This window comes from Orbicella faveolata, unplaced genomic scaffold (genome assembly GCF_042242905.1).
Source record: "Orbicella faveolata isolate gen_17 unplaced genomic scaffold, um_ofav_v1 contig_4, whole genome shotgun sequence".
Taxonomy (NCBI): Eukaryota; Metazoa; Cnidaria; class Anthozoa; order Scleractinia; family Merulinidae; genus Orbicella; species Orbicella faveolata.
The window spans coordinates 12,865,001-12,888,830 of NW_028301569.1; the positions used below are offsets into that span (position 1 = coordinate 12,865,001).

General features: G+C 37.5%; 2 protein-coding genes, 1 non-coding gene and 1 pseudogene across 8 annotated transcripts in view; 2 read left to right on the plus strand and 2 right to left on the minus strand.

The window, feature by feature from the left end:
* LOC149101471 (ATP-dependent DNA helicase Q1-like) overlaps positions 1–1,520 on the plus strand; it is a 1,562-nt gene extending 42 nt beyond the window's left edge. The window contains exons 1-2 of the mRNA XM_089275890.1: positions 1–653; positions 1,048–1,520. The exon at positions 1–653 is cut by the window's left edge and continues 42 nt beyond it. Of these exons, the coding sequence (XP_089132016.1) occupies positions 28–653; positions 1,048–1,282 (861 nt within the window). The 5' untranslated portion in view covers positions 1–27 and the 3' untranslated portion in view covers positions 1,283–1,520. The remainder of the gene's footprint in view (positions 654–1,047) is intronic.
* Positions 1–23,830, minus strand: part of LOC110062370 (DNA repair protein RAD51 homolog A-like) — a 42,832-nt gene that overhangs the window by 11,707 nt on the left and 7,295 nt on the right. For 2 of the 6 annotated variants that reach the window (XM_089275892.1, XM_089275891.1), the window contains exons 3-8: positions 20,595–20,818; positions 19,437–19,501; positions 12,090–18,015; positions 7,459–7,714; positions 7,018–7,109; positions 4,233–5,553 (exon numbers count right to left, since the gene is read on the minus strand). In XM_089275892.1, the coding sequence (XP_089132018.1) occupies positions 5,272–5,553; positions 7,018–7,109; positions 7,459–7,714; positions 12,090–12,173 (714 nt within the window). In that variant the 5' untranslated portion in view covers positions 12,174–18,015; positions 19,437–19,501; positions 20,595–20,818 and the 3' untranslated portion in view covers positions 4,233–5,271. Of the gene's footprint in view, positions 1–4,232; positions 5,554–7,017; positions 7,110–7,458; positions 7,715–12,089; positions 18,016–19,436; positions 19,502–20,580; positions 20,819–23,830 lie in introns of those variants that run through there. The other 4 variants (XR_016203013.1, XR_016203012.1, XM_089275893.1 and 1 more) reach the window with 3 other exon arrangements.
* LOC149101472 (uncharacterized) lies at positions 1,287–2,999 on the minus strand (annotated as a pseudogene).
* Positions 17,602–17,674, plus strand: Trnat-ugu (transfer RNA threonine (anticodon UGU)). The gene has a single exon. It is a non-coding gene; the product is annotated as a tRNA-Thr (tRNA).

Genomic DNA, 23,830 nt, shown 5'->3' on the forward strand with positions numbered 1-23,830 from the left:
GAAAAGGCCCTGGGATCGGCTGGTCACATGATCTCAGAACACCCAAATATCTTGGGTGTACTAAATTATCATATGTTAAACGGAACTTTCAAGATGGCGGTCTCGTCGAGTGAACCAAAGTTTTTGTCAGTGCTTCGTCGAGTCGGATTTTCCTTAAATAACGGTAATTTTCCACCCTTAAATTTAAAACCTCTTCAAATGAAGTGTTTTGAATATATGCTGAAAGGTCAGGATGTTATTGGAGTCCTACCTACTGGATTTGGCAAGTCAATGCTCTTTCACCTTCTACCTCATTTTATTCCTGTGAAGACCACCAAGAACATAGTTATTGTGGTATGTCCATTAAATTCCATCATTGGAGATCAGCTGAAAGTCTTAAAAGCTCGCAGGATAACCGCTGATGTCTTACAGCTTGCTGTAAACGAGAAGGAACCGGCCGAGAACTTGTTCGGAAATGAACAAGAATCAAGCGAGCACGTGGTCCCGGATCCAACGAAGTTTCCTCGAGATGTTGTTGATGGCAACACTTCAATTGTATTCGCCCATCCAGAGGCTCTATTAAGTAAGGAAGGTCGAGAGCTAATGGGAAGCAAAGTCTTCCAGGAGAATGTTGTTGCCAACATTGTTGACGAAGCTCACTGTGTTGAATTATGGTAAGTGCGTAAAATATTAATTCCTTGTCTATTCATGTCATGTTTGTTACAGACTTAGCTTATTTCCGGGAAATCTAAATCACGGTTACGGCACCGACAAGTATTTACATTGCGAATACAATTCGGAAAAAATCTGCTCTATTCTCTATCTGTTTACAAACGATGACAATTTTACTCTATGAACTATATTGATAATTCATCAGTGAATTCTATGATATTTACACTGCTTATTGGAACATCATACATTGTCTCCATGCCATGCTCTTACAACTGAACCATAATAACAAGATACTACTAAGTAAACATTCTTACTCTTAAACAAAAATTTTGTTAGTATGCCTCATTGCACTTGTGTTTGAAGATTTGTAGCTCAGGGTTTCTTTTTCTTTTTCAGGGGTGAAGATTTTAGAAAAGACTTCAAAGACCTGTCAGTGTTGAAGGCATTCTTTCCCAATGTACCTACAATGGCTCTGACAGCAACAGCACCACCTCGTTTATTGAGAGACCTGAAACAAAGTCTGCGACTGAAAAATGACTGGTTTAAAGGGCGCGCAATGTTCAAAACGATCAGCTGCTGTGTGCGAACCAGACAGCAAATCTTTGGCACCTGCAAATCTCACACGAGTTAGCTGATCACCTGCAAATGCAATCTTCATATCTCTCATTGGGTCATCATGGGTGTCTTGTTGGTGTGCATTTGTCTGTCCAGGTGGTGCAGGTCCTTCAGGAATTGGTGGATTATCTGTGTGTGGCATTTCATCTAGCAGCCCTGCTTGAACATAGATTTCAGCAATCCACTTTTCATAGGTTCTTAAAATGTTAACACAGTCATCATACTTTGCTTCATTTGCATTGATGATTGGCAGGCTTACTATGATGGACGTCTCTGACATTTGTTGGCTGTACTCATGAGAAATGTGCTCAGGGATAACAGCTTTCAAGAACTTAAATTTGGGAAAGAACTCAAGAACAATTCGCCCAACAATGATTTTGGCACATTCTGCATACCTTTTCCATTCTGGTACATTTAAAGAAAAGTTATGTCGAGGGAAATCTCTAAGGTTGCCTTTGGGACTGTCATTGGGCAAGTGATTGAAGTCGATTCTGTTTTCAATCAGGTTACTGGCAAACAAGTGCAGATCATCATTCTGGATTTCCTTTCTCATGTGACCCTTCAAAATTTTCAGGTCCCAGTTGTCACCAGTGCCTCAGAACACACTTCCTTTCTTTACTTGCTGCACCACGATATCCGAAAAGTGACCTCCTAAGAGCTTTAGCAGGGTATCCCTTCTCCCAGTCGACAGGCACACGCCAAGTTTATTCAGTCGTTCTTGAAGCTATTACAAGGGGAGCAGAAATAAAAGTGTCAAATTCAGCATACATGCAATACTTATCTCTTATTTTCAATTCATTGCAAAGATCACTTATTATTATATGGACATGAGTGTTCTACTGGAAATGTAATACACATAAAATCCATAGGAAACTAAATCCAGGACCCAAGTGGCATATGGCCATATCCCCGCTAGTGAGGATATTTATGACTTTCATGGTTGTGCTTGCAAACAGTTAGTTGTCTATACATGAAAAGACAACTGATTACATGGTGTGTCAAAGCACTATTTTTCTCACTCTCTGCACTCGTTTGTAGAATCTTGCTTTACCACCCAAAAATAAAATTCATATCTTCACGCCGCTGTGTAAATATCCTATACATTACATGCTTTTTAATGAATTCTTCAAATACAATCTCAATCACAGCCTAACTAATGACTCACTTTTGACACCAAACTACCAAACAATAACAAAAGTTCTGTCAAGCTTTGTATGAAAAGAGGATCAACCATAGATTGTATTCAATGTATGAATTGATGCCACTCACGCAGTGGGAGTAAGGGACATAATAAAGGAAAGTAATGAATTTTTTATACATCATCAACTTATAAATTATATTACTGACCTTTTTGGTACATCCACCTTCAATGATGAGAACTGTATTCACACGTTTCACCAGGTTGAGTTCATGCCACCTCTCGTTCATAAGGATCGAGTACAAAAAACTGTACTTTACTTGAAGCTCAAGCTTTGTATCTGCGACGGAGTTCTCCTTGCCAGACACTGCGTTCATGAGCTCAACAAAGAAAGGGAGGTTCGTCTTCAATTCAAGCCAAACTTTGCTGAAATCAAAGTCTTTCATGCTGTCATAATCATTTCCATATAAAACGGAACCTTGAGAACGCTTGCACAGCTCTGCACACGATGTTTTCAACTCCTCACTAACGATTTTCTTCAACTCTTTCACAACACTTGGACAGTGATCTTTCAAGATAGCCGCCAGTACAGTTGCATCCTTGTGGCTGACAGCTTGTACAATCATTTTCTGCTGTCTTTCAGTCAATAATGACTGCCCTTCAAATAATGATGTACAGTCATTGTCTCCTGTTGATTTAGGCCTTAGAACAGTTGCAGCTTGCTGAGTTGGAAATGAAGGCTGCTCTACCGAACTTAATGTCATTCGCCTCGACAGCTGATCCAAGGAAGTGATTGTGCAATCATGTCCTTTTGATTTAGACATTGGCACTGCAGTCACGCCAGTAGCATCTTGCGGTGTTGAGAAAGACGACTGTTCTGCAGACGTCGAAGTATTTCTTCTCGGGTGATCCGTAGAAGTGGCTGAGCAGTTATCTCTGGTTGATTTAGGCAGTAAAATTGTCGCAGCTTGTGGAGTTGAGAAGGAGAGCTGCTTTCTTGTTGGTGTGATTGGCTTCGACGGCTCATCCACGTGCACAGAGCTTTCGGATGCCATATTCAGCATATTCGATGATAAACGCTTGGACGGCTGAAGCGAAGAAGGTGACAGCTGAATGTATCGCTTTACAGCATATTCTGAGCTTTGATCCAACGGTGTATTCTCTATGGATTGGGCTCTCTGAATAAACTGTTCCATCTTGTTCACGAATGAAACACAACCCCTACATAAAACCTTTGACCTCATATCGTCTTCCGAAATTTTTATGCCACACGTTTTATGGACTTTGGCGCACGGATCTTTTGATGAACCAGCTTTGCTGAATATTCGAAGCATATAGCGACTCTCATGAGAATCACCACAGAGTCTGCAAACTGGATTGCGAGGAGAAATCTTCGTCGGAGTGGACATACTTTCCGCCATTTTTATTTCGGCATAATGCATAAATTATCTTTATTTGGCCAAATTTTGCATTAATTATTTAAAACAATCAACCAATCAATATGAAGGATTCACCGGCTGATCCCAGGGCCTTTTCCCGCCCCACCCCCAAGCCAGGGAAAAGACCCTGGGAACGAGGTTGAGGGAAATCTATAAGACCAGTTTTTTCGCAGCGGTAAAAGACGTAAATTTGCAAAAATAAAAAAACCTGCCTTTTCAAACTCTATTTTTTTCGTGTTTAAAATTCGTGTCCCGCAGGAAGTGATATGCTGTGAAAATTTTGGAAGATTTCACCAAAGGAAATTCAAGAAAATCGCAAGTAAAGCCATAAAAAAGTAAAAAAAAACATATTTGTTTCGGCATTTCTAATTCAAGACAAAAACCAATAATTTTAACAGAGATGATAGTAAAACACTATTTAATCATTGCTTATTACATGTAGTTAGTTTGAGAGGACTGGGTGTAAATACAAATACAAAAACGGCATTCAAAACATAACACTTGCGTGCGCAACGCCATAAATGATTACCCTATGGAGCCACCTTAAGTGAAGTAGTCGCCCCCAGACTAGAGGAGAGGCAGGAGCTCCAAAGATTCTACCATGACAGGTCTGCAAAGCAACTTCCTGAACTAGCACAGGGACAAAGAGTAACCATCCAGGATCAAACGACACTGGAATGGAAACCAGCTGAAGTGAGAGAAAAGGTTGCAGGAGTCCCCCGATCATACGCTGTGACAACCCCAACTGGAAGAGAGCTGAGACGCACTAGAACCCATATACGACTGGCCCCTCAGAGCAACATAGAAGTTGAACCAGACACTGATGAACAAACTGTGGTACAAACTGCCACCAACCCAACTGTTGCGATTTCAGTTTCCTCAGAGAATCAAGCCACTGCACTCCCAGGCAGTTATGTAACTCGGAGTGGCAGGATTAGCAAGCCCCTGGAAAGGCTGGATATGTAACTTGCTCTTTGCTGAACAATGCTGATCTAGTAACAAAGGAACTTTTGTTGTTGACTAATAGTTATGTTCCTTTATCCCATTGTGTTGTTATTTTGTATGTTGTTATAACTCACCTCATCAGGAGGAGAGGGATGAGATGATATGTGCTTCAAATGCACTTCCGGTGACGTAATCAGCATGTGAAACATCATGCTTTGTGATCTTTTGTATGCAGCTCCCGCCATGTTGTTTACATATTAAAAGCAAGTAAGAAGCAACATCGCCTCCTTTATATCTCGCGGCTATTACACCATTTGATTATTGAAGCTTGTTTGTTACATGACTTGTATTCACAACTAACTTAATTATAAAAGCACATGTGATATTATATAAAAATACTCGTGATCAACTGTCAATCATATATGTCATTTGAACTCTGTACAAACAAAACATAAACAAAAACCCCATGTGGACTAATAAGTTTCACGACAATAATGAATTGTGATCTGTTGGGCAGTACCTATTGAAGATTGTCCAAATTTTAATGTTCAAATTCATCACCCTGGTTGCATCTTTCTGTTCTGCCAGTCTCAGTAGTGAACAACAATTTATCATGATAATGTTTACAATCTTATGTTTTTTCTTGTGAATTATCAATGACCAACCATACCTTTCAGATACAGCCAGAAGTCTCTGTGGTCTAAACGTGCCTTCTGTGTCAATGTATAGACATTTACCTTCTGCCCCTCCATGGTCATTTGCAAGCTACAGGATGAAAATACACAACATGACATACTATCCATTTAAACTTACCACACAGGTGCATAATGTGATCAAGTGGCACCAGAATGATGGCAAGCCATTAACATTTAGCATATTTCAAAACAAATTGAACATCAAATCTAACTTTCTAAGTTATTTACAGGTTGTTTCGGCAATCCCTAAGCACCTATTACAAAAGGCAGGATCCTCAGTTAATACAAGAGAGAGTTTCAAGACTGAGGAAACAACGTTTTTCTTGACTCTGTCTTTAAACATTGACCTGTGTACAATGAAGCGTAAGGACTACTACTGGCTCTACATTAATGGTAGTACTTGTACTGCCACTGGACCAAAAAAATGGGAAAAAGAATTAAAATTAGATAGCATTGATTGGAGGTCAAAATTTACTGTTATTGGACAAACATGTCGTGAAAATAAATTGAGAGAATTTAACTTTACGCTGATTCATAGACTAACTGTTACCACGAAGAAGGAATTATATCCCTACAGTTTAGAAGACGAAAACAAATGTTTATACTGTAGAGAGCCGGATTCAGTCCTTCATACCTTTGTTCAATACCATTTTACCCAAGACTTTTATACCAAACTTGTCGATTGGTTCAATAGAAAATTCAATTGTACTTTCTCTCCAAAGTCTCATGAGATATTGTTTGGAATAGTAATAAATATTTCTGAAGACAGCATTGTGAAATTTAATTACTGTTTATTATTTGCAAAATATTACTTATACTATCAGAAAATGTACTCTAAGCGTTGAAACATAGATGAGTTTGTTATTAAGGTAGAACAAAAGCTGATCATTGATAGTCGTCTGAAGAGAAAGATTCTTGTATGAGATGCCTCTGACCCTAATGCATTCTATCCATACTTTATGCTCGACTATAGTGACTATGTAAGTAAGATAATGCTCGACTTGTAATTTTATTTTAAGTATGTTCACTGTAATTTTATTTTGTTGCAACCAATAAAAAATCTTTGATTTAGCAAAAAAAAAAATGGCACCAGTAGTTTATTGCCAAAGTATTATTATTTTAGACAGACCTGGATGATTTCTTTAGTGTAGGGGACATAGTACTGCCTCAATAATCACTAATTAAGATTCTTCTGCTGTCTATAGTTAAGCTTGTTTAGCTGGTTTGAACACAAAGGCATGACTCATTAGACATCAACTTCATGGGTGAACAGTCATCTGAGTGATGCTTGACAGCAACCTCATTCCTAGTGTCTCTCACCTTAGCACCCTCCCGGAGGGCAGGAATACAAGAGTGCCTGGGAACACTGTTGGCTTGATAGTTAATGAAGTACACTACTTTGTAAAAATTAAAAGGTTGATTTTTTTAAATTTTCGTCATTTGCCATTTAGATATTCTTTTTAAGTGCCTACTTTGGGAACACGATCTTGATGTATCAGCAGATAAACTTAACTTAGGATGGACGAGCTATTACCTGGCATGTTACTGCCATGGTGTGGCAGAGCTGTGTTTTTCCAGAGCAGAGTTCTCGTAACATTTCTGTGATACTTCCTGTCTCAATGCCACCTGCAGAGCAAAGAAATACAGGTTCTGTAGCGTAAATTTAATTCATTTGATGGTTCCATTTCAAGCTCCTGAAGGCTTTGAAGTGATTAGTGAAAATTAATTAAAAAAAGGTGCTAAAATATTATCATAATACAACAATGTAACTCATCAGAGACATTACAAGAATCTCCATCAAATTACATCATCAGTATCAAATATCATATAACTATCTGACTGAACAATTTGTTAAAAGAACAGAACATACAAGGTGAGACAGACAAGTTTAGGCATGCTGCCATACATTTTCATGTTGCTTAGCTAGTTACTTATTTGTTATAAGTAAGAAATAACACTCTTGCATGAGGCATACCTTGCATTAGTTTATCCAGCTCCTTTGAGCCTGTAGTGATATATACAAGCTGTGATCTCCATTGGTGGAATTCCGTGGCAGTTGTAAACCCCACAGGCACCAGTTTGGAAGCTTCATTGAGCACTTTTTCAGCTGTAGCTTCACTTAATCCCTTGATAGCAAGCAGGGTTTTTTTCGGTGTGTGTGCTACTGACGCAATGCTGTGAAATCCAGCTTCTTGTAGCTTTTTGACATCATTTGCACTTTTTCCATGCTCCTTTAATGAAGTAATTTTCAAAGTTTTCACCACATTTGGTATAAATGATTGATCTTGCTTTTGAGCAGGTGAATTACATGTAATTAACAATGAAAATGTGTTTAATTGACTGTGTCCATTTAGATGGGGTCTGACTAACTAACTGGCTAAATATCAATGTATTGACATGCAGTCACTTACAGTATCTATAACAAAATTCTCGATCGTGATTGGTTGTCTGCGCTCCTATTTGCCAGGTAATCAGCGCGTGATTAGGTGGGTGTCCAATTACAGGTATCCAATTTGAACTTTTTTGTAACTGGACAGATGTAATTGGATACCCACGTGATTCACACGTTAATTGCACATGCTTTAATGGCTGTCTTTGCCATGTTTCGTACAGTTTTCAAAACTTATGAAATGCATGCGTTACATACGTTTTCCCTCAAAAGAAGTTGTCAAAAAACATTTTTAATTTCGCAATTTGTTATAGATACAATTAATTAGTAATTGGACTTTGTGTCCTACAATTCAGGGAGTAATTGTGCTTGTAATTCAAATTGGCCTTGTGCTTCGTGCTTGTCCTATTTTTAAATTACTTACACGATTGCTCTCTGAATGGTACTCCACTTGGTCTGATTTTGATTACTTAGTATACATGGTTTGATTTTGGCCCTTGGTACACATTCCATAATTTAATAGCAATTAAAATATTGTATAAGGCTCGCATTAGCCACTGGTCCAAAACAAGGAAATAGAAAAATGGTTAAGTAATGTTTCGAGAACTGAGTTTGGTGTCAGAGAGAAAAACAAAATTGAAACATCATGAAGCTTACTTATAAAAGCGAGCTAACTTTGACACAAATTTATGCATGCAGGTCTTGCATAACCTAATATTTTAAGCTAAAACCTCGAATACAGTCAAACCTGTATATAACGGTCACCGTTGAGAAATGGCCAGGTGACAGATACATACAGGGTGACCGCTGTACACAGGTTTCCTCCCTGGAAGTCAATAAATAGTATTTTTATGTAGAATAGTCACTCAGTTTACGTTTTATCGCCAATAATGAGTAACAGCAACGCAATAAACATGATTTAAAAAAGGCCCACTAAATGTCCGTGGTGTACTTTAAGGGAGGTGCAGGATACTTGGATCTAAGTTTCCGTGTACGAAAATCTTTCAACGTAACAATATGGATTTCAAGAAGAAAAAAATCATTATAATTTTATGATATTTCGGAGCCCGAAGCTTGATTTCATGTAGTATGCCATTAAAGGAGGTCACTCCAAAAGCCGTGTATTTTTTTCCATCACCAATAAAAAGTTCACATTGAGTTGAATTACTCACCGTTGTTTTAGCTTCTGAAGTGGATGTGATCCCAATGAAAAAGAAGTGAAAAGTTCGACACTGGGAGCCGCCATCTTGAAAGGATCTTGAAGGCCAGGCCGCATATTCGTGACGTCATTCCGTCCGAGAGTGTGTTTTTCTTTTGAGCTTTAGTATGGCTGCTCTTGAAGCCAGAACGTGCTAGTGATTCCGCGGGAGATAATAATCAAGTTGAATTGACTGATTGGTTGGAAAATGCTCTGTGGTGTCCTTGTGAGAGATGTGCAACCATACCGATGCAAAGAGAATGTGTTTGTTGCCAAGAACAGCTGGAGTAGGTCACCAAGATGGAAGGTACATTTTGTAGTACAATTGTAATAGATGCAGTTAGTGGAAGAGGAGGTTTATTTGTAATTGTAAATTGTTCTCAGAATTGAACTGGTGGCTTAAATAAATCCCCAGTTTAGTGCTTTTGATCTGATTTGTCTTCAGTTTAACGAGTAAAATAAATAAATAAATAAATATACATTTATGTACTGGCAGTTCAATGCGGAGGGAGTTCTGGTATCACAGAAACTGATGAGTTTTCAATGTTGTGTTTAAATCTGGCAGGTGCTTTCCACCTCACAAGTCTGTGTTTTTACTTATAAGATTTGCATACTTTTTGCTTGTGCTCGTATGTGTTTGCCTAGGTTTCTTTACACTTATGGACTACGTACGTGGACTCTTGTGAAATACGCAGTGACTCTACATGTATGATGCGAAGTGAAATCGACGTCTCTGATGTGAAATGTGAAATTGACGACATTCCTTATCAGTACCTAAGATTTTTTGTGAGAATTGTAATTTGCATTGTTGGAAAGCTAAGCCTATGTAATAAATTTTGGACAGAAGAAAAAAGTATACACAACTTTTACATGCGTAAACCAGTGGAAGGAAAATTGACTCTGCAAGTGTGTTTTTCATATCACATGTGTCGTGTTTACTGGCATCGTTACTTGACAAAGCATGCAGTAAGATTGCAGCTTCATTTTTTACCGTAGCACTGCTTTCAGTAGCAACTGTAATTCCAAAAAATAATGTGAATGAAAAAAAACCATCCTTAATTAACGATGAATTGTGTTGATAAAATTGAAAACAAATTGCATCACATTTCAGACAAAATATTATTTACATGCAAATATGGGATTTCGCTATAGCATGACTTGTTATTGGTAATTGTCGATATATCACTAGGACTGATGTACAATTAACTACTTCTTCCAATGCATTTCAAATCAAATTAGACAGCATTTAAAATTTGTAAGTATTTTAACTCATCCCTGGCTGTCAAGGCCAATTATTTTAATAACAAAACACGCTCTGAGTTCTCGGCTCACACAAAAGATTTATAAATTGAAAAAATGATTTTTTGATAAAAGAAAACTGAAGCGGGTTAGCGTGATATGTAATTTTAAAGAAATCTGCAGGGCATTTGAAGTTCCCACAGTACCCTAAGAAATTTAATAAATTCACCCAAAAAAAATGCGTGCAGTTGCTTTGCATCAATGAACACAAAAACACGAAAAACCTTGCGCCAGTCTACGAAAAATAATGAATCAAACTTTGCAACATGGAAGCTTTTTTATAAATACTGGTGCGACTGGTAAATGAAGAAAATAATTTTATTCAGCCATTTTCCCTGTTATCATAGAAAGAGAGCGTCACACTGATAAATGCATGCAAAACCTGTGATTCACGCCGTTTTAGTGGCTTTTCGTGAAAATATATTAAGCCTGAAGGGTTGAAAATTTTTGGCGACTAAAATACTTGTGCTGGTGACCAAACCTGAAAACTTAGGGGCCAGCTGGCCCCAAGGATTTTCCTTGAAATTAGAGTCCCCGTCCAGCGAGGAGCTTCAATTTCTTGTGCAGAAATAACATTTACCAAATCAAGTCAATGAGAGTTCTGCCAGGCAAAAATATTTTTAAAAAATGAAAAGTATAATTGATAGCTACCTCTTTTTGTTCCTTGCGATTCGCCGTTTACTTGTAATGCATGTCGGAAAGCATTTTTCTTCAATGACCTCCTTCTTGTGTTTCCAACCACAAGCTCAAATTGGTGTTCAGTTTTGAAAGAGTTGTCTGTGAAATACTCGTTGCACACATACACATTTTTGAGTTTTTTGGCATGAATCTCTCATCCCGACATAGCTGTTTGAACCACTTCTTTGGCAATTTTTTTGTTCTTTGCAGGCAAATCAAGGAAAGTCACTCCTCTTTTCCTATCCTTTTCAGTTCGGCTTTTACAGCCAGGGGCCCAACATTTTAGCTCACAACTGAATAAACGAATTTAGAACAGAAAAGGAGAGCTTTAGCCTTAGAGCCTTGCGCCAATTCGGACTGAATGACATCACGGATATACGGCCTGGCCTTCAAGATCCTTTCAAAATGGCAACTCCCAGTGTCAAACTTTTCACCTCTTTTTCATTGGGATCGCATGTACTTCAGAAGCTAAAACGATGGTGGGTAACTCAACTCAATGTGAACTTTTTATTGGTGATGGAAAAAAATACACAGTTTTTGGAGTGACCTTCTCCTTTAACTTTAATCAGTGAGAAAGAAAGTTCTTCATGTTCATGTATTAGTAACTGTGTTTAGCACTAACATTTGTATTTTTGTGAGGCCCCTGCCTTGGTGGCTGCTATTCAACGAGCACATGAATAAAGCTTGTCATTATTCGTTAATCGTCACCCAATTTCCTGACCGTTATATGCAGGAAAAAGATAATGAAATAGTGGATTCAGGAAGTCTAAAGGGTGACCGCGTCCGTTATATACAGGTGACCGCTATATATGGGTCAACTTTACAGTAAATATAGGGACGATTTTTGGGAAGTTGTTCAGTGACCGTTATACACAGGGTGACCGCTATATACAGGTTTGACTGTAGCAGAAAATTTAACGAGTGATATATCAACGGATTAAGGTAAACTTAGGTCATTAACTCGAAGGTTATTGGTCCCGATATCTGGGAGTTTAGGCCTTAAATAAGCTACTCTTTGAGAAGCGTATTATTGTCGTTGTACCTCGAGTTTGTTGAAAAGCAATGGTCCAGCACTTTCTTCCATCGAGACCTCATCTTCAATTTCCCCCTGCCTTTCCTGCTGCATTTTTCCACCAGAAATTATAATACAGCAGGCCGAGAGCTAAAAAAACAGGCAAATTCAAGATTTGTGAACGAGGAAGCAACGCCAGGTCTAAACCGAAGCGAGAAACAAAATTTGCGTCATGTAAAGAGGAACAAAGTGTGCCTATTTTCCTTTCCTTGAGGCAAACCGCGGAGCACGCATTCACGCGGGGCACTCTGGGTAGAAGAAAAGCTGAAGGATTCTGCTCGCGGGAGATTTTAAAAACCACGTGTAGAGGTCCGTTCTATTTATCGTACTTTTGACCAAATTTGTTGCTAACATTTAGTTTACGGTAAACTGAAGGTAACTTTGATATATCTGTTTAACACTGTAGCTGCTGTCGTCTACTGCAAGGTTTGTTTGACATGACACAGCTTTGCAACGCTCGTTTAAGGAAAACCAATGAAAAGCAAATGAATGCAACGATAAGGTAAGCTCAAACGTTTTAACTGTGTAAGTGGAAACCTGTTACTTGTGTTAAATAGAGTACTTCATTCCTTTTCGAAATGAGGTTCCCGTGGTCAACTGTTGAAGAGTTGGTTGTTGTTTACCAGGTGTTCCTTAGGTACTAGTGTGTACCAAAATGTCCGAAATTTTCGCAACGGGGACAAATGGTACGGAAATTTCCAGGGAAAGGTCCCAGAAAATCCGGAAATTGTTGAATTTCCGAAAAGCGAACAATTTCAGCCGAAAATTCAGAAAATCAAATAGAACGGAAATTTCCAGGAAAGTATGTTTGAAAATTTGGGTATACCTCACGAGGTCGGAAATTATGCAAATTCGCAATTTACTGTTCAGCGCTAGTTCTTTTGGCCGCAATCACAGCGAGTTGGACATCTCACGCAAGGATGACGGTGACGCGTATTCGAAAATTGAAATTCTTTAGAATCTTTTCACTTATATGTCGAGAAATACTAGCTACAGTTAAATTCGTGAAGAAAGCGATTGATAAAAATAATGCCCCCGTGGTGAAGTTGTTTGTTTTGCATAGGTTGGCTAGGAAATGTACAAAGATTTATAACGCGTGCAGAACCATTGTGCGACTCATTAAGGTGGCCGAACACAGTTTCGCACGTGCTTTTGCTGATGCAATTCAGCGCGCGCTCAAGGATTGCAAAAAACAAACGTGCCGTCAATAGAGCGATCATTTTATTTACTCAACACCCGCATTATGTGTGCTATTTTTCTCTATAATTAAACGCAGTGTATTGATGGCTTTAGTATTTTATTACAAAGATGTGTTAGAAAAGGTAACGATGCAAAGGACCCAGCAATTCTCAGCTTTTTCTTTCTTACCGAAAGAACCCAGCTAAATGCAACACATGCGTAGTAAGTCAAAAAATTGCGATTTAATGAAAATTGCACTCTCGGAAATACGCCTATTTCTCGAGAACCACTCATTAGAATTTCACGAAATTTGGCTCGAAAATACTTTAGGAAATAAGTAACTGGAGTATTAAAAATAATTGAACTTTGACAAAGGAAATTCTAGATATTCCAGTGAACCTTCAACAAGGGATAACTAAAGATCTCTCTGTTAAATTATCAGCAAAATGGTGTTAACTTGTGAGAATCGTTACAAGCTTGTTGCATGCAAATTTTAAAGAAAATCTAATGACTATATTTTCTGCAAATAAACAAAGCCGATTTTAAAGGCCTGTTTATATTTATTCATGTTGCCATGGCAACGGCACATACGTCAGCTTAACCATCAAAAAACCAAAGTTTGTGTTGTTAACTAGCTTGCTGCCATTTTTGACGACCGAGGGATCAAGGGTTTTAGAGAAAAAGGTGAATGAAACACAGGTATCAAAAACTGTGTTCAGCCACCTTAAACCCTTTGTTTTCCGACTTTTTCGTTGCCGTTGTGGTTTGTATAAGGTCCCTGCTGTTGTGGTCTATAAAAAGTCACGATGTCGACACATTACACCTTTTGCTGTTCATTTACAGAAAATAAACATTCATTTGTGTCCAAATTTCTTTCTTTATGGTCAATAAACTCTCATTAACACCAATATGACCTTCATTTGCGCGTAAGGAACGTTCAAGAATAACATTTACATATGCATTAACATTCAAAATCATCAAAAGAAAAACAATACTTTCATTTGACATTCATTGACTGTAAATGTATTTTCATTTTGGTCGAAAAAAACTTCGTTGTCGCGAAACGACAATCATTTACACTTTAGGACATTCAGTTTTCAACAAAAGACTTTCAATAACACAATTTGCATGAGAACTAACATTCAATTGCATTATTAGGCAACCATATCCATGAAGGTAACAATCTTTAGTGCGGTAAGACAAACATTTTCGCACGAACGTCTTTCTTTAGAGAGCCTAATTTTATAAATAGCACAGTTCCTGAAGGTTTGACTGTATGCCACCGCCGAAAAAGAAGTTATTGAAAATCCAAAAACTGATCTATACGTATTAATGTTCGAATGATTCAAACGGTGACAAAAATTTTTAGACGAGAAACGGGCAGGAGAATTTAAGAGAGCTGAATTGAAACGTTGCGTTACGCATAATTTATGCGCCCAGTTATGGATTACCGTAAATCCCGGGTGTAAATAAACATGGATGGACATGGCGAAATGACATGAACACATAATTGATGAATAGAGGAAGGCTGGGAGTTCTGGGGTCAGTGGCATCGCTTTTTAGAAAGGGGAAAAAAGGAATGAGAAAAGTAAGTAGGAACCCAGGTAACAGAGCTTATCACAGGTGGCCCACACGTTGAATACGATTTATAATACGTGACAATAGACTGTTGGCGATTGCGTTACAATTATAGCCGTAAATAAGACCATGTATGAGAATGCTTCGAAAATTGGACTTATGCTACGTGTAGAAAATAACTTAAATAAAAGTAGCTTATCGTATGTGCTACTCTCCACAGCTGGAGGCGATTTTGTCACAAAGGCACGGTCTGGTAGAAATTGCATGTTACTGCTTACATTTTTGCTTGTGGCTTGAAAATTGTACTTTATTATTTTACAGTGAACTGAAGAGACAGAGTTTATTTAACCAGAATATATTTGACTTTTTGTGCACTGCGTCAACATATGTAATATATGTATCATTGTCTGTGATTATAGTGCAGTAATTGTGTACTCTTTCATTTCTGGTCAATGGGGTGAAAATGACTCTCGTGTAATTTGGAATACAGTAAAAACCCATATATAAGAACCTAGAATTTTGGCGGTCAGGCTGAACAGGTTCTTATATTTTTGAACACACAGGCCTTACATCCAATGGTTACAAATCATTTTAATTTTTCCGAGACAATTAATATTGTTTTTGTATAGTTACAAAATTCCACTATAATAGCTAGTTAGTTCACAAATGTGAGTAAGAGAAAGCTCAATTTGATGACCAAACCTAAAAAGCACTCCAACTAGGATATGCATATCCCAAAAGGGTGGTCCTTGATATATTATGCGCAGAAGACATTTACCTAAATGATGAGGGCATTATGGTTAGTCACAAGGAATGATTGCTCACTAGAGTAACACACTACATGCACTTAATTATACATCTTTCAATAACTAAAAGTATGTCATGTTTCAGAAAACAGTACTAAGAAAACACGTGTGCTGATTGGTTAAAAATCGTATTTCTATACCTCGATGGAAACATAGAATTAGCAGCCTGCGGTTTGTGTTCCCACAGCATTTCCTGTTCTCCCAAACTTCCACTTGTGTTTCTATAACTTGATAGAACACGGTACATGTCTTCTATTTCTTAAATTTTAAAAGTTGACACTAGGCAGCCATACCACACCAAAGTTTTAAAATGGTCACTTCTCTTTAAAATGAATATCCTGGTCTGTCCTTGGAGAGAATAGGGCATCAAACAATAATTTCACTGAGAAATTTTGAAGCAGTAAAACAGTGATTATTATGCCCATACTCAAGGCCCATTTACACTACAGTTCATTCTTAGTATGAGACAAATATTTAAAAAAAAAAAGACAGCTATTGAAACATGCTACCCCACCACTTTATCTGTATTACAGGGCTCAAAATTGATTTTTGGGTCTAGTTGAGCCTAAGAATAACATTTTTCAAAGAAAACTAAAACAATACTGTAATCCAAAGTTTCTATACTGACTGTGGACTTGTTTCACATGGCATTGTCCCTGTTTAATGCTAAGTTGATAGACTCTGGACCGAATAGTTACCATAACAATGAGAAAAAGTTTTAAGACTTTCACAGTATTTGAAAAAAAAAAAAAAAAACCCTGAGTTTACTATTATTTAGGGTTTATCTTGGGTCTTAAATGTCTTGACAAATTGGGCTGTCCTTTCGGAAAACATCAATAATCAGTCAGTAATTATGGACAACCACAGAAGTGATTATTTTGAACCAGTCATTGTATCAAAATGAGATAGGCACATAACATGAGACATGCAATAGACAAAACAGATGACCACAAACAAATAGCTGTACATTAATTACAGAAACAAAACCACAAAAAGCAATCTTTAATTAACATATATTATCAACATTATATTACAGCCTAAAACTGGCAGACAAGAAATGCAGAATTAAACAATCATATGCTAAAATTAGAACATTTTGGAGAAAAGTTTTCCAAAACATAAAAGAAAATAATTGATATTTAGAAATAACAGAAAATTCAACAAGCATACTCAAAGCTACAACATTGTAGAGACAGCATATGAAGATGGACTGTCTCCTTTCATTCCAATTCCACAGCTCCTGGTTGTAACACCAGTTTTTAATATCCACCAGGAAATCAATTGTGCATACTCTGATCTCTGTCGAGAACAACAATTGCAGAGTAACATTGAACTATGCCTAGGTAAATGATGCAATATAAGTTACAAGGAGGTTATTGACCTTGAATTTAACAAATTGAATGTGGTTCACCATGGTCTGTACTCTTATCGACAACGATACGTGTCATCACAGTGTTAAAAAATGTTCAGGCTTTGAACAGGCTTCAAACCTACGACAAATGTTTTCAGGTCTTTTTTCCAGGAGTGTTATGGCTGAATTTGCATCTATCATCATGCCTAGATTTAATTGCTACTGTTGGACATCTATTACTATGGAATTTACATACTTGAGCCAAGTTTTACGTCCAGTGAACATAAAGGGCCAACCCACAGATGACCACTCTCATGTGGTTTTGAAAGCTGAGTTGGGAGAGCATTGCACCGGTATTGCAACTGTCGTGGGTTTAAATCCCATTGAAAGCCTGACAATTTTTTCAGGTCTTTTTTCCAGTAGTGTTATGGCTGCATTCACATCTATTATCATGTCTACATTTAGTTGCTACTGTTGGACATCTATTTCTATGGAAGTTACATACTTGAGCTGAGTATTACTTCCACTGAACATCAAAGGGCAGCCCACACATGACCGCTCTCATGTGGCTTTGATAGCTCAGTTGCGAGAGCATTGCACCTGTATTGCAAAGGTCGTGGGTTCAAATCCTGTTCAAAGCCTGGAAATTTTTTCAGCTCTTTCTTCCAGTAGTGTTATGGCTGCATTTGCATCTATCATCATGTCTACATTTAATTGCCACTGTTGGACATCTATTACATAGTATGAAACATTTTACAAGTTCATTTTGGAATGTTCTCACTGTGGACTTTTCAGCAACAGTTAGGCACGTGTCTCACATCTTGCAAAAGACAGGTTCTTGGAAGTACCACAAAATTCTTGACATGAACCCCTTTGTGTTTTGTTTGGACATCTTCAATGATGGTTAGTGCTATTTGGAATTGAGTGAACGTAAACATTGTAAGCGATGTTTGGTTCATCCTAAAGTTGGCATTTCCTGTAACTGAACAGATAATTGTGAATATGATTAGACAAAAAATTGTGAAAATGAAAATAAGATCAAGCCATTTCGGGAATGAAAGGAAAAACAATAGATATATTGTTGTCTTATCAGTTTTAATGAAAGTCATGTTTTGTGTGAAATTAGATGATGAAGCTAATTGGTGCATGGGTGTAGTAGTCTGTGAGTGGGCACATGATATCAACACCAGAACAAAAACCTGGACATTATTGTTCAATTGAAATTGTTCTATAATAATTATTCAGATTTTTAAGACATGTTGAAAGTTGGACGTATATCCTACTTTTAATTACTTACTTACTGTGCCATATTAGATAAGTATATAAGAAAAGTTATAATTAACTGATTGATGACTTTTACCATAGGGAATACTGTGTTTCTTTTGTGATGAAAAAATGGAAACATTGCTTATTGAGGACAAGCCTTGTACTACAAAAATTGCTACCTTAAATGGAAAATTACAGCCTGAAAGATTTGTTTTAAAAAATTAGTAATGTTTCAAGATAGCCAGATTAGGTAGTAGGAAATTTTTATTTTCAAGGCGTCATTAAGCTTTAGACATGTAAGTGTTGTTAATGTTGCAGTTCCAAGAAAGTTATGTTCAAACGCTTGTAATAGGCGAATGCAAAAAGAAACAACAAAACAGAACAATAAATGGCATAAGGGGGGGGGGGGGAGGGGGGCCACCACTCCATGATCAGCATGACAGATAACTTCCATTGCGTGACCAAAGACCAATTTATCTCCCTAGCAGTGAAACGCATGCTGCGTCAGACAAGTCAGCAAAAAGGCAAAGTCTAACTCTAAACTACACTATGAGCTGAAACCTCTGGTCAGCATCATACCAGAGTGTGGACAGTTGTGACTTGCTCAAGCCTACTACCTATATCCCCAGCACTACTGGCCAACACTGCCAGGAAACCACGATTTGAAAGACACCACCAGAAACCCACAACTACTTAATATAGTGACAAAGCTAACAAATGATGCTAAAATTAAAGCTTGAATTCTTTATAGCCAGACAGCTGTCTGGGTGTACGCCAACTGTGAATTATGTTGCATAGCAAGTATAGAGTCATATCTTGTGCAGCTTTGATAGCTTTGAACAAGACATGAATGGAGATACTTAAAACATTACCTGTACAAAATGTGGTATATAATTGTTAACTAAACAGTGTTGCAACATGTATTCATGAAAGCCTAAGTAATGTTCTTTCGAGACAAGAAAGACAACTAGCGGTTTCATCACATTTAACTAATGCACATATAATATAACAGTGACAGCCCAGTGGGGGCCTAGAATGTCATGCTCCATTAATTATATAACTGTGCTCTTAAGACTTGTTTTAAACTTTTATTGAAAATATGCAGTGTGTTGATAATAATTTTCACAATTGAGTTACTTGTTTCACATGTTTTTGATTTTCCTGTGAACAGCTGCAGTATCTACAAGGTTGCTGTGGCCAATCTAGCATTTTAAAGAGAGGGAGGTAAAATAAATGGGCAGCAAATACAGGACATGGTTAAAAGGCATGCCAACCTGGAAAATTTTGAGATGTAAACAGTGACAAATACAATTTCCAGCCTTTGGGAAAAAAGAACACGCATTTAATTACTAAAATTTTTACCAAATTTTTTAATTAAAAAAAAAGTCAACAAAAAAAATACCAGCTTTCCAGGAGCATTCCAGTTTACATAAACAAAGCTAAGTATACCATGGCACTTAACAGGGTGGTAAACAACAGTAAGTTGAATAAACTTGAATAATTGCAAATGTTTCCACCCTACTTTAAAAGAAAACAGGCAAGAAAACATGTAAAGAAATCCTCTTCATCTCTTGAGCTATGATTGCTTCCAAATTGACTTGCAAGAAAATACACATTCCTGATTGGTTAATTACTCAGGCTTCCATGGGAAAGCCTGGATCTAAAAATGCAAGCCGTTTGTTGTCCTCTTCGTCGTTGTATTTGGTCGCCAAATGGGGGTTAATGGTCCCAAGCGTTCGTAGCGTAGTGCGAGGAAAATGGGAATGAAAATGCATAAGGTGTCACTTTTCATGTAAATGCTGTGATTTGTGATGAAAGTTTGGGAAAGAGTCATTGCTACTGTTGGACATCTATTGCTATGAGAGCTCGACATTGCGACTGGTGTGGTTGCCGATGTGACCACATTTTTTTCACTGGCGACTAACTTTCCATGCTTTTCACTGAATGATATACTTTTGCTGGCAACTAAATCTGAAAACTTAGGGGCCAGCTCACCCCAAGGTTCTTTCCTGAAAGTTGAGCCCTGACTATGGAATTGACATACTTGAGCCCGAGTATTAAGTCCACTGAACATAAAGGGCCAACCCACACATGACCGCTCTCATGAGGCTTTGATAGCTTAGTTGGGAAAGCATTGTACCCATATCGCAAAGGATGTGTGTTGGAATCCCGTTCAAGCCTTAAAATTTTTTAAGCTCTTTTTTCCAGTAGTGTTATGGCTGCATTTGCATCTATCATCATGTCTGCATTTATTTGCTGCTGTTGCACATCTATTACGTACATAAAACATTTTACCAAGTTCATTTTGGAATGTCCTCACTGTGGACTTTTCAGCAACAGTTCGGCATGTGTCTGGCTTCTTGCAAAAGACAGGTTCTGGGAAGTACCACAGTTCTTGATGTGAACCCCTTTGTGTTGTTTTGGACATCTTTGAATGATGGTTCGCGCTGTTTGGGGTTGAGTGAACCCAAACATTGTAAGCAATGTTTGGTTCACGCTAAAGGTTGCATTTCCTGTAACTGAACAGATAATTGATAACATGATTAGACAAAAATTGTGAAAATGAAAATAAGACCAAGCCATTTTGAGAATGAAAGGAAAACAATAGATATATTGTTGTCTTATCAGTTTTAATGAAAGTCATGGTTGCAAGTGTGTTGAGTTTGTGTGAAATTAGATGATGAAGCTAATTGGTGCATGGATGTAGCAGTCTGTGAGTGGGCACATGATATCAACACCAGAACAAAATCTGTACATTACTGTTCAATTGTATTATCTCAAACCGATGAGTGACAGACAAGATAACAATAATAATGAAGACATTTTAATGGGGAGCCTATGCCACATATGGTTTTCAGAGTACATCGGTGTTGGATATTACAAGAAAGACCCCAGGAAAGAGAAATTGCCAGAGACATTATCTGTAATAATTAGTGAGAAAATTGAGTGAACGAATACTGCTGGAATAAGCATCAACTGCGTTTAAGCTAATACAACATGATCTTTTAAGTATAAAATGTACAACATGTCAACTTCATTGCATGGCTGCACCCTGGAGTGAACGATCCAGAAACCAGAACAGTCTACCGAGAAACACTCAAACTACATTGAAAGGTAATTGATTATAAATTGACTGCAATTCTACTGATCCTATCGGCTCCTGAAGTTTGTAGTGTTACATTATACAACTGATGGCATAGAGGATGCTGGTATCCATGCATACGGCATGCACAAAAATGTTTCCCGGTAAAATCAACTACTGGATGTCATGTCTAAAGATTTTTTTAACCGACTTAACTCATGTAGATGTTGATGCATTCCAGTAGAAGGCCAATTTTAATCAAAAGATATTACAAGAAAGACCCCAGGAAAGAGAAATTGCCAGAGACAAATTCAGAAGCACTGATAAATTTAAATAGCAAAGTGCTGATCAAAAAAAAGAGATATTCGTAAGGCTTATAACATGTGTTACCCCAACAGCCTTAAAACATCCCTGAATAGCTAAGCAGCATACCATATGTTAACTATATTTATACACAGCATTTCGATTAGTCTACTTGTTGAAACCATGTAAGTGCTTTGTGCGACACCGAAGGCAAATAACATTGCTACATTCATTCTTGTGGTATTGTTTGAAAGTGATGCACCCCTACCACAACACAAGAAAAATTAAGGTCTGATCCATTCGTAATGGGAAACAGTAATTTTGCTCTCACTGCCTAGTCAACTCATATGGAATAATATCTTCAAAAATTACAATTGAAAGCCTGTGAGAGTAGTCATACTCATTTAGAAATGCTAATTGAATATTGTGAAATTCTTGAGTCGCACACATATGGTTAGCCAAATGTTGCAAAATTCAACAACTTGGACCTTCATATTCAACAACTTATATTTATGTTCAACAACATATATTTATATTCAACATTTTATATTTATATTCAACGATACGCATTTTCTTTCAACTTCAACCCAAATTATTTTCATTCAACAAAAATATTTGTTCAACTTCAACCAAAAATAATTTCATTCAACAAAAATATTTGTTCAACTTCAACCAAAAATAATTTCATTCAACAAAAATATTTGTTCAACTTCAACCGAAAATAATTTCATTCAACAACAATATTTGTTCAACTTCAACCCAGATTATTTTCATTCAACAAAAATATTTGTTCAACTTCCACCAAAAATAATTTCATTCAACAACAATATTTGTTCAACTTCAACCACAATTATTTTTATTCAACAATAAAGTTCCCGGACATTCAAAATAGTCATTCAACAAAATTCCCCGTCCCACCCCCTGAACTACCCCGAACGCTGTCACAAATCCCTAGTGTTTTGGGTACCCAAACCACTGAAAGCGTAAAACTGATGCAAGTGAAATCATCCACAATTCTGCTCAAAACCTATTTATCTTCTTACGAAGCTTTGTCTCAATAAATTAAAGCGTTCTTTAGCTTGATATAAACACAATACATCTCTGAAAATAGTCGCAATTCATAACAGACTGTCTGATCCGAGTCCGCAGTTATAACGACATATAAAACCGAATTCATGCGCCAAAGATCCTTGTAAGAACATGCGCTTGGTGCCTATTGATAACCCTTGAAATGCACGTTATTCAAAATGAGAAAGGCGCTTTCTAAACCTCCGATAGTGCGGCGATTAAAATCAATATGCGAACGAACGGCCGTCACGCAATATGCAGGTCTGAAGCTGTGACCGACCTCTGTATATGTTGCCTGTCGGAAATAAACTCTGGCTTAGACTTGTTTGTCGCTCTTTCCTTTACCATCCCTCCTAGTATATGTAGATTTTGCCGGAATATATAAGATGAAGATATAAAAGGTTTGCTTTGCCTTTTAATCCTCGGTCGATTTGGCTACCCTGAATTAAAGAAACGATAACAAACAAGCATATTGGAAAGGGATACCCATATATCACCAGGGATTTAAGTATCCCACTTTCCCAGTGTTCAAAGGACGTAGTCTTGTCTACTTTATTTGCATTTTTTATAGAATTGTCTCCGAAGAAAAAAACTGCTTTAATGGCAAAATCTAATAGGAGGGATGGTTAAGGAAAGAGCGAGAAATAAACAAGTCTAAGACTTTCCCTGTATCCAAGGATTAGCCTTGTATATACTTTATTTATATTTATTTTGGTTTTGTCTCCGAAGCAAAAAACTTATTTCATTGCATAGAGAACTGTTCCCCGGCAAAATCTACGTACACTAGGATGGATGGTCAAGGAAAGAGCGACAAACAAGTCTAAGCCAGAGTTTATTTCCGACAGGCAACATATACAGAGGTCGGTCACAGCTTCAGACCTGCATATTGCGTGACGGCCGTTCGTTCGCATATTGATTTTAATCGCCGCACTATCGGAGGTTTAGAAAGCGCCTTTCTCGTTTTGAATAACGTGCATTTCAAGGGTTATCAATAGGCACCAAACGCATGTTCTTACAAGGATCTTTGGCGCGTGAATTCGGTTTTATATGTCGTTATAACTGCGGACTCGGATCAGAC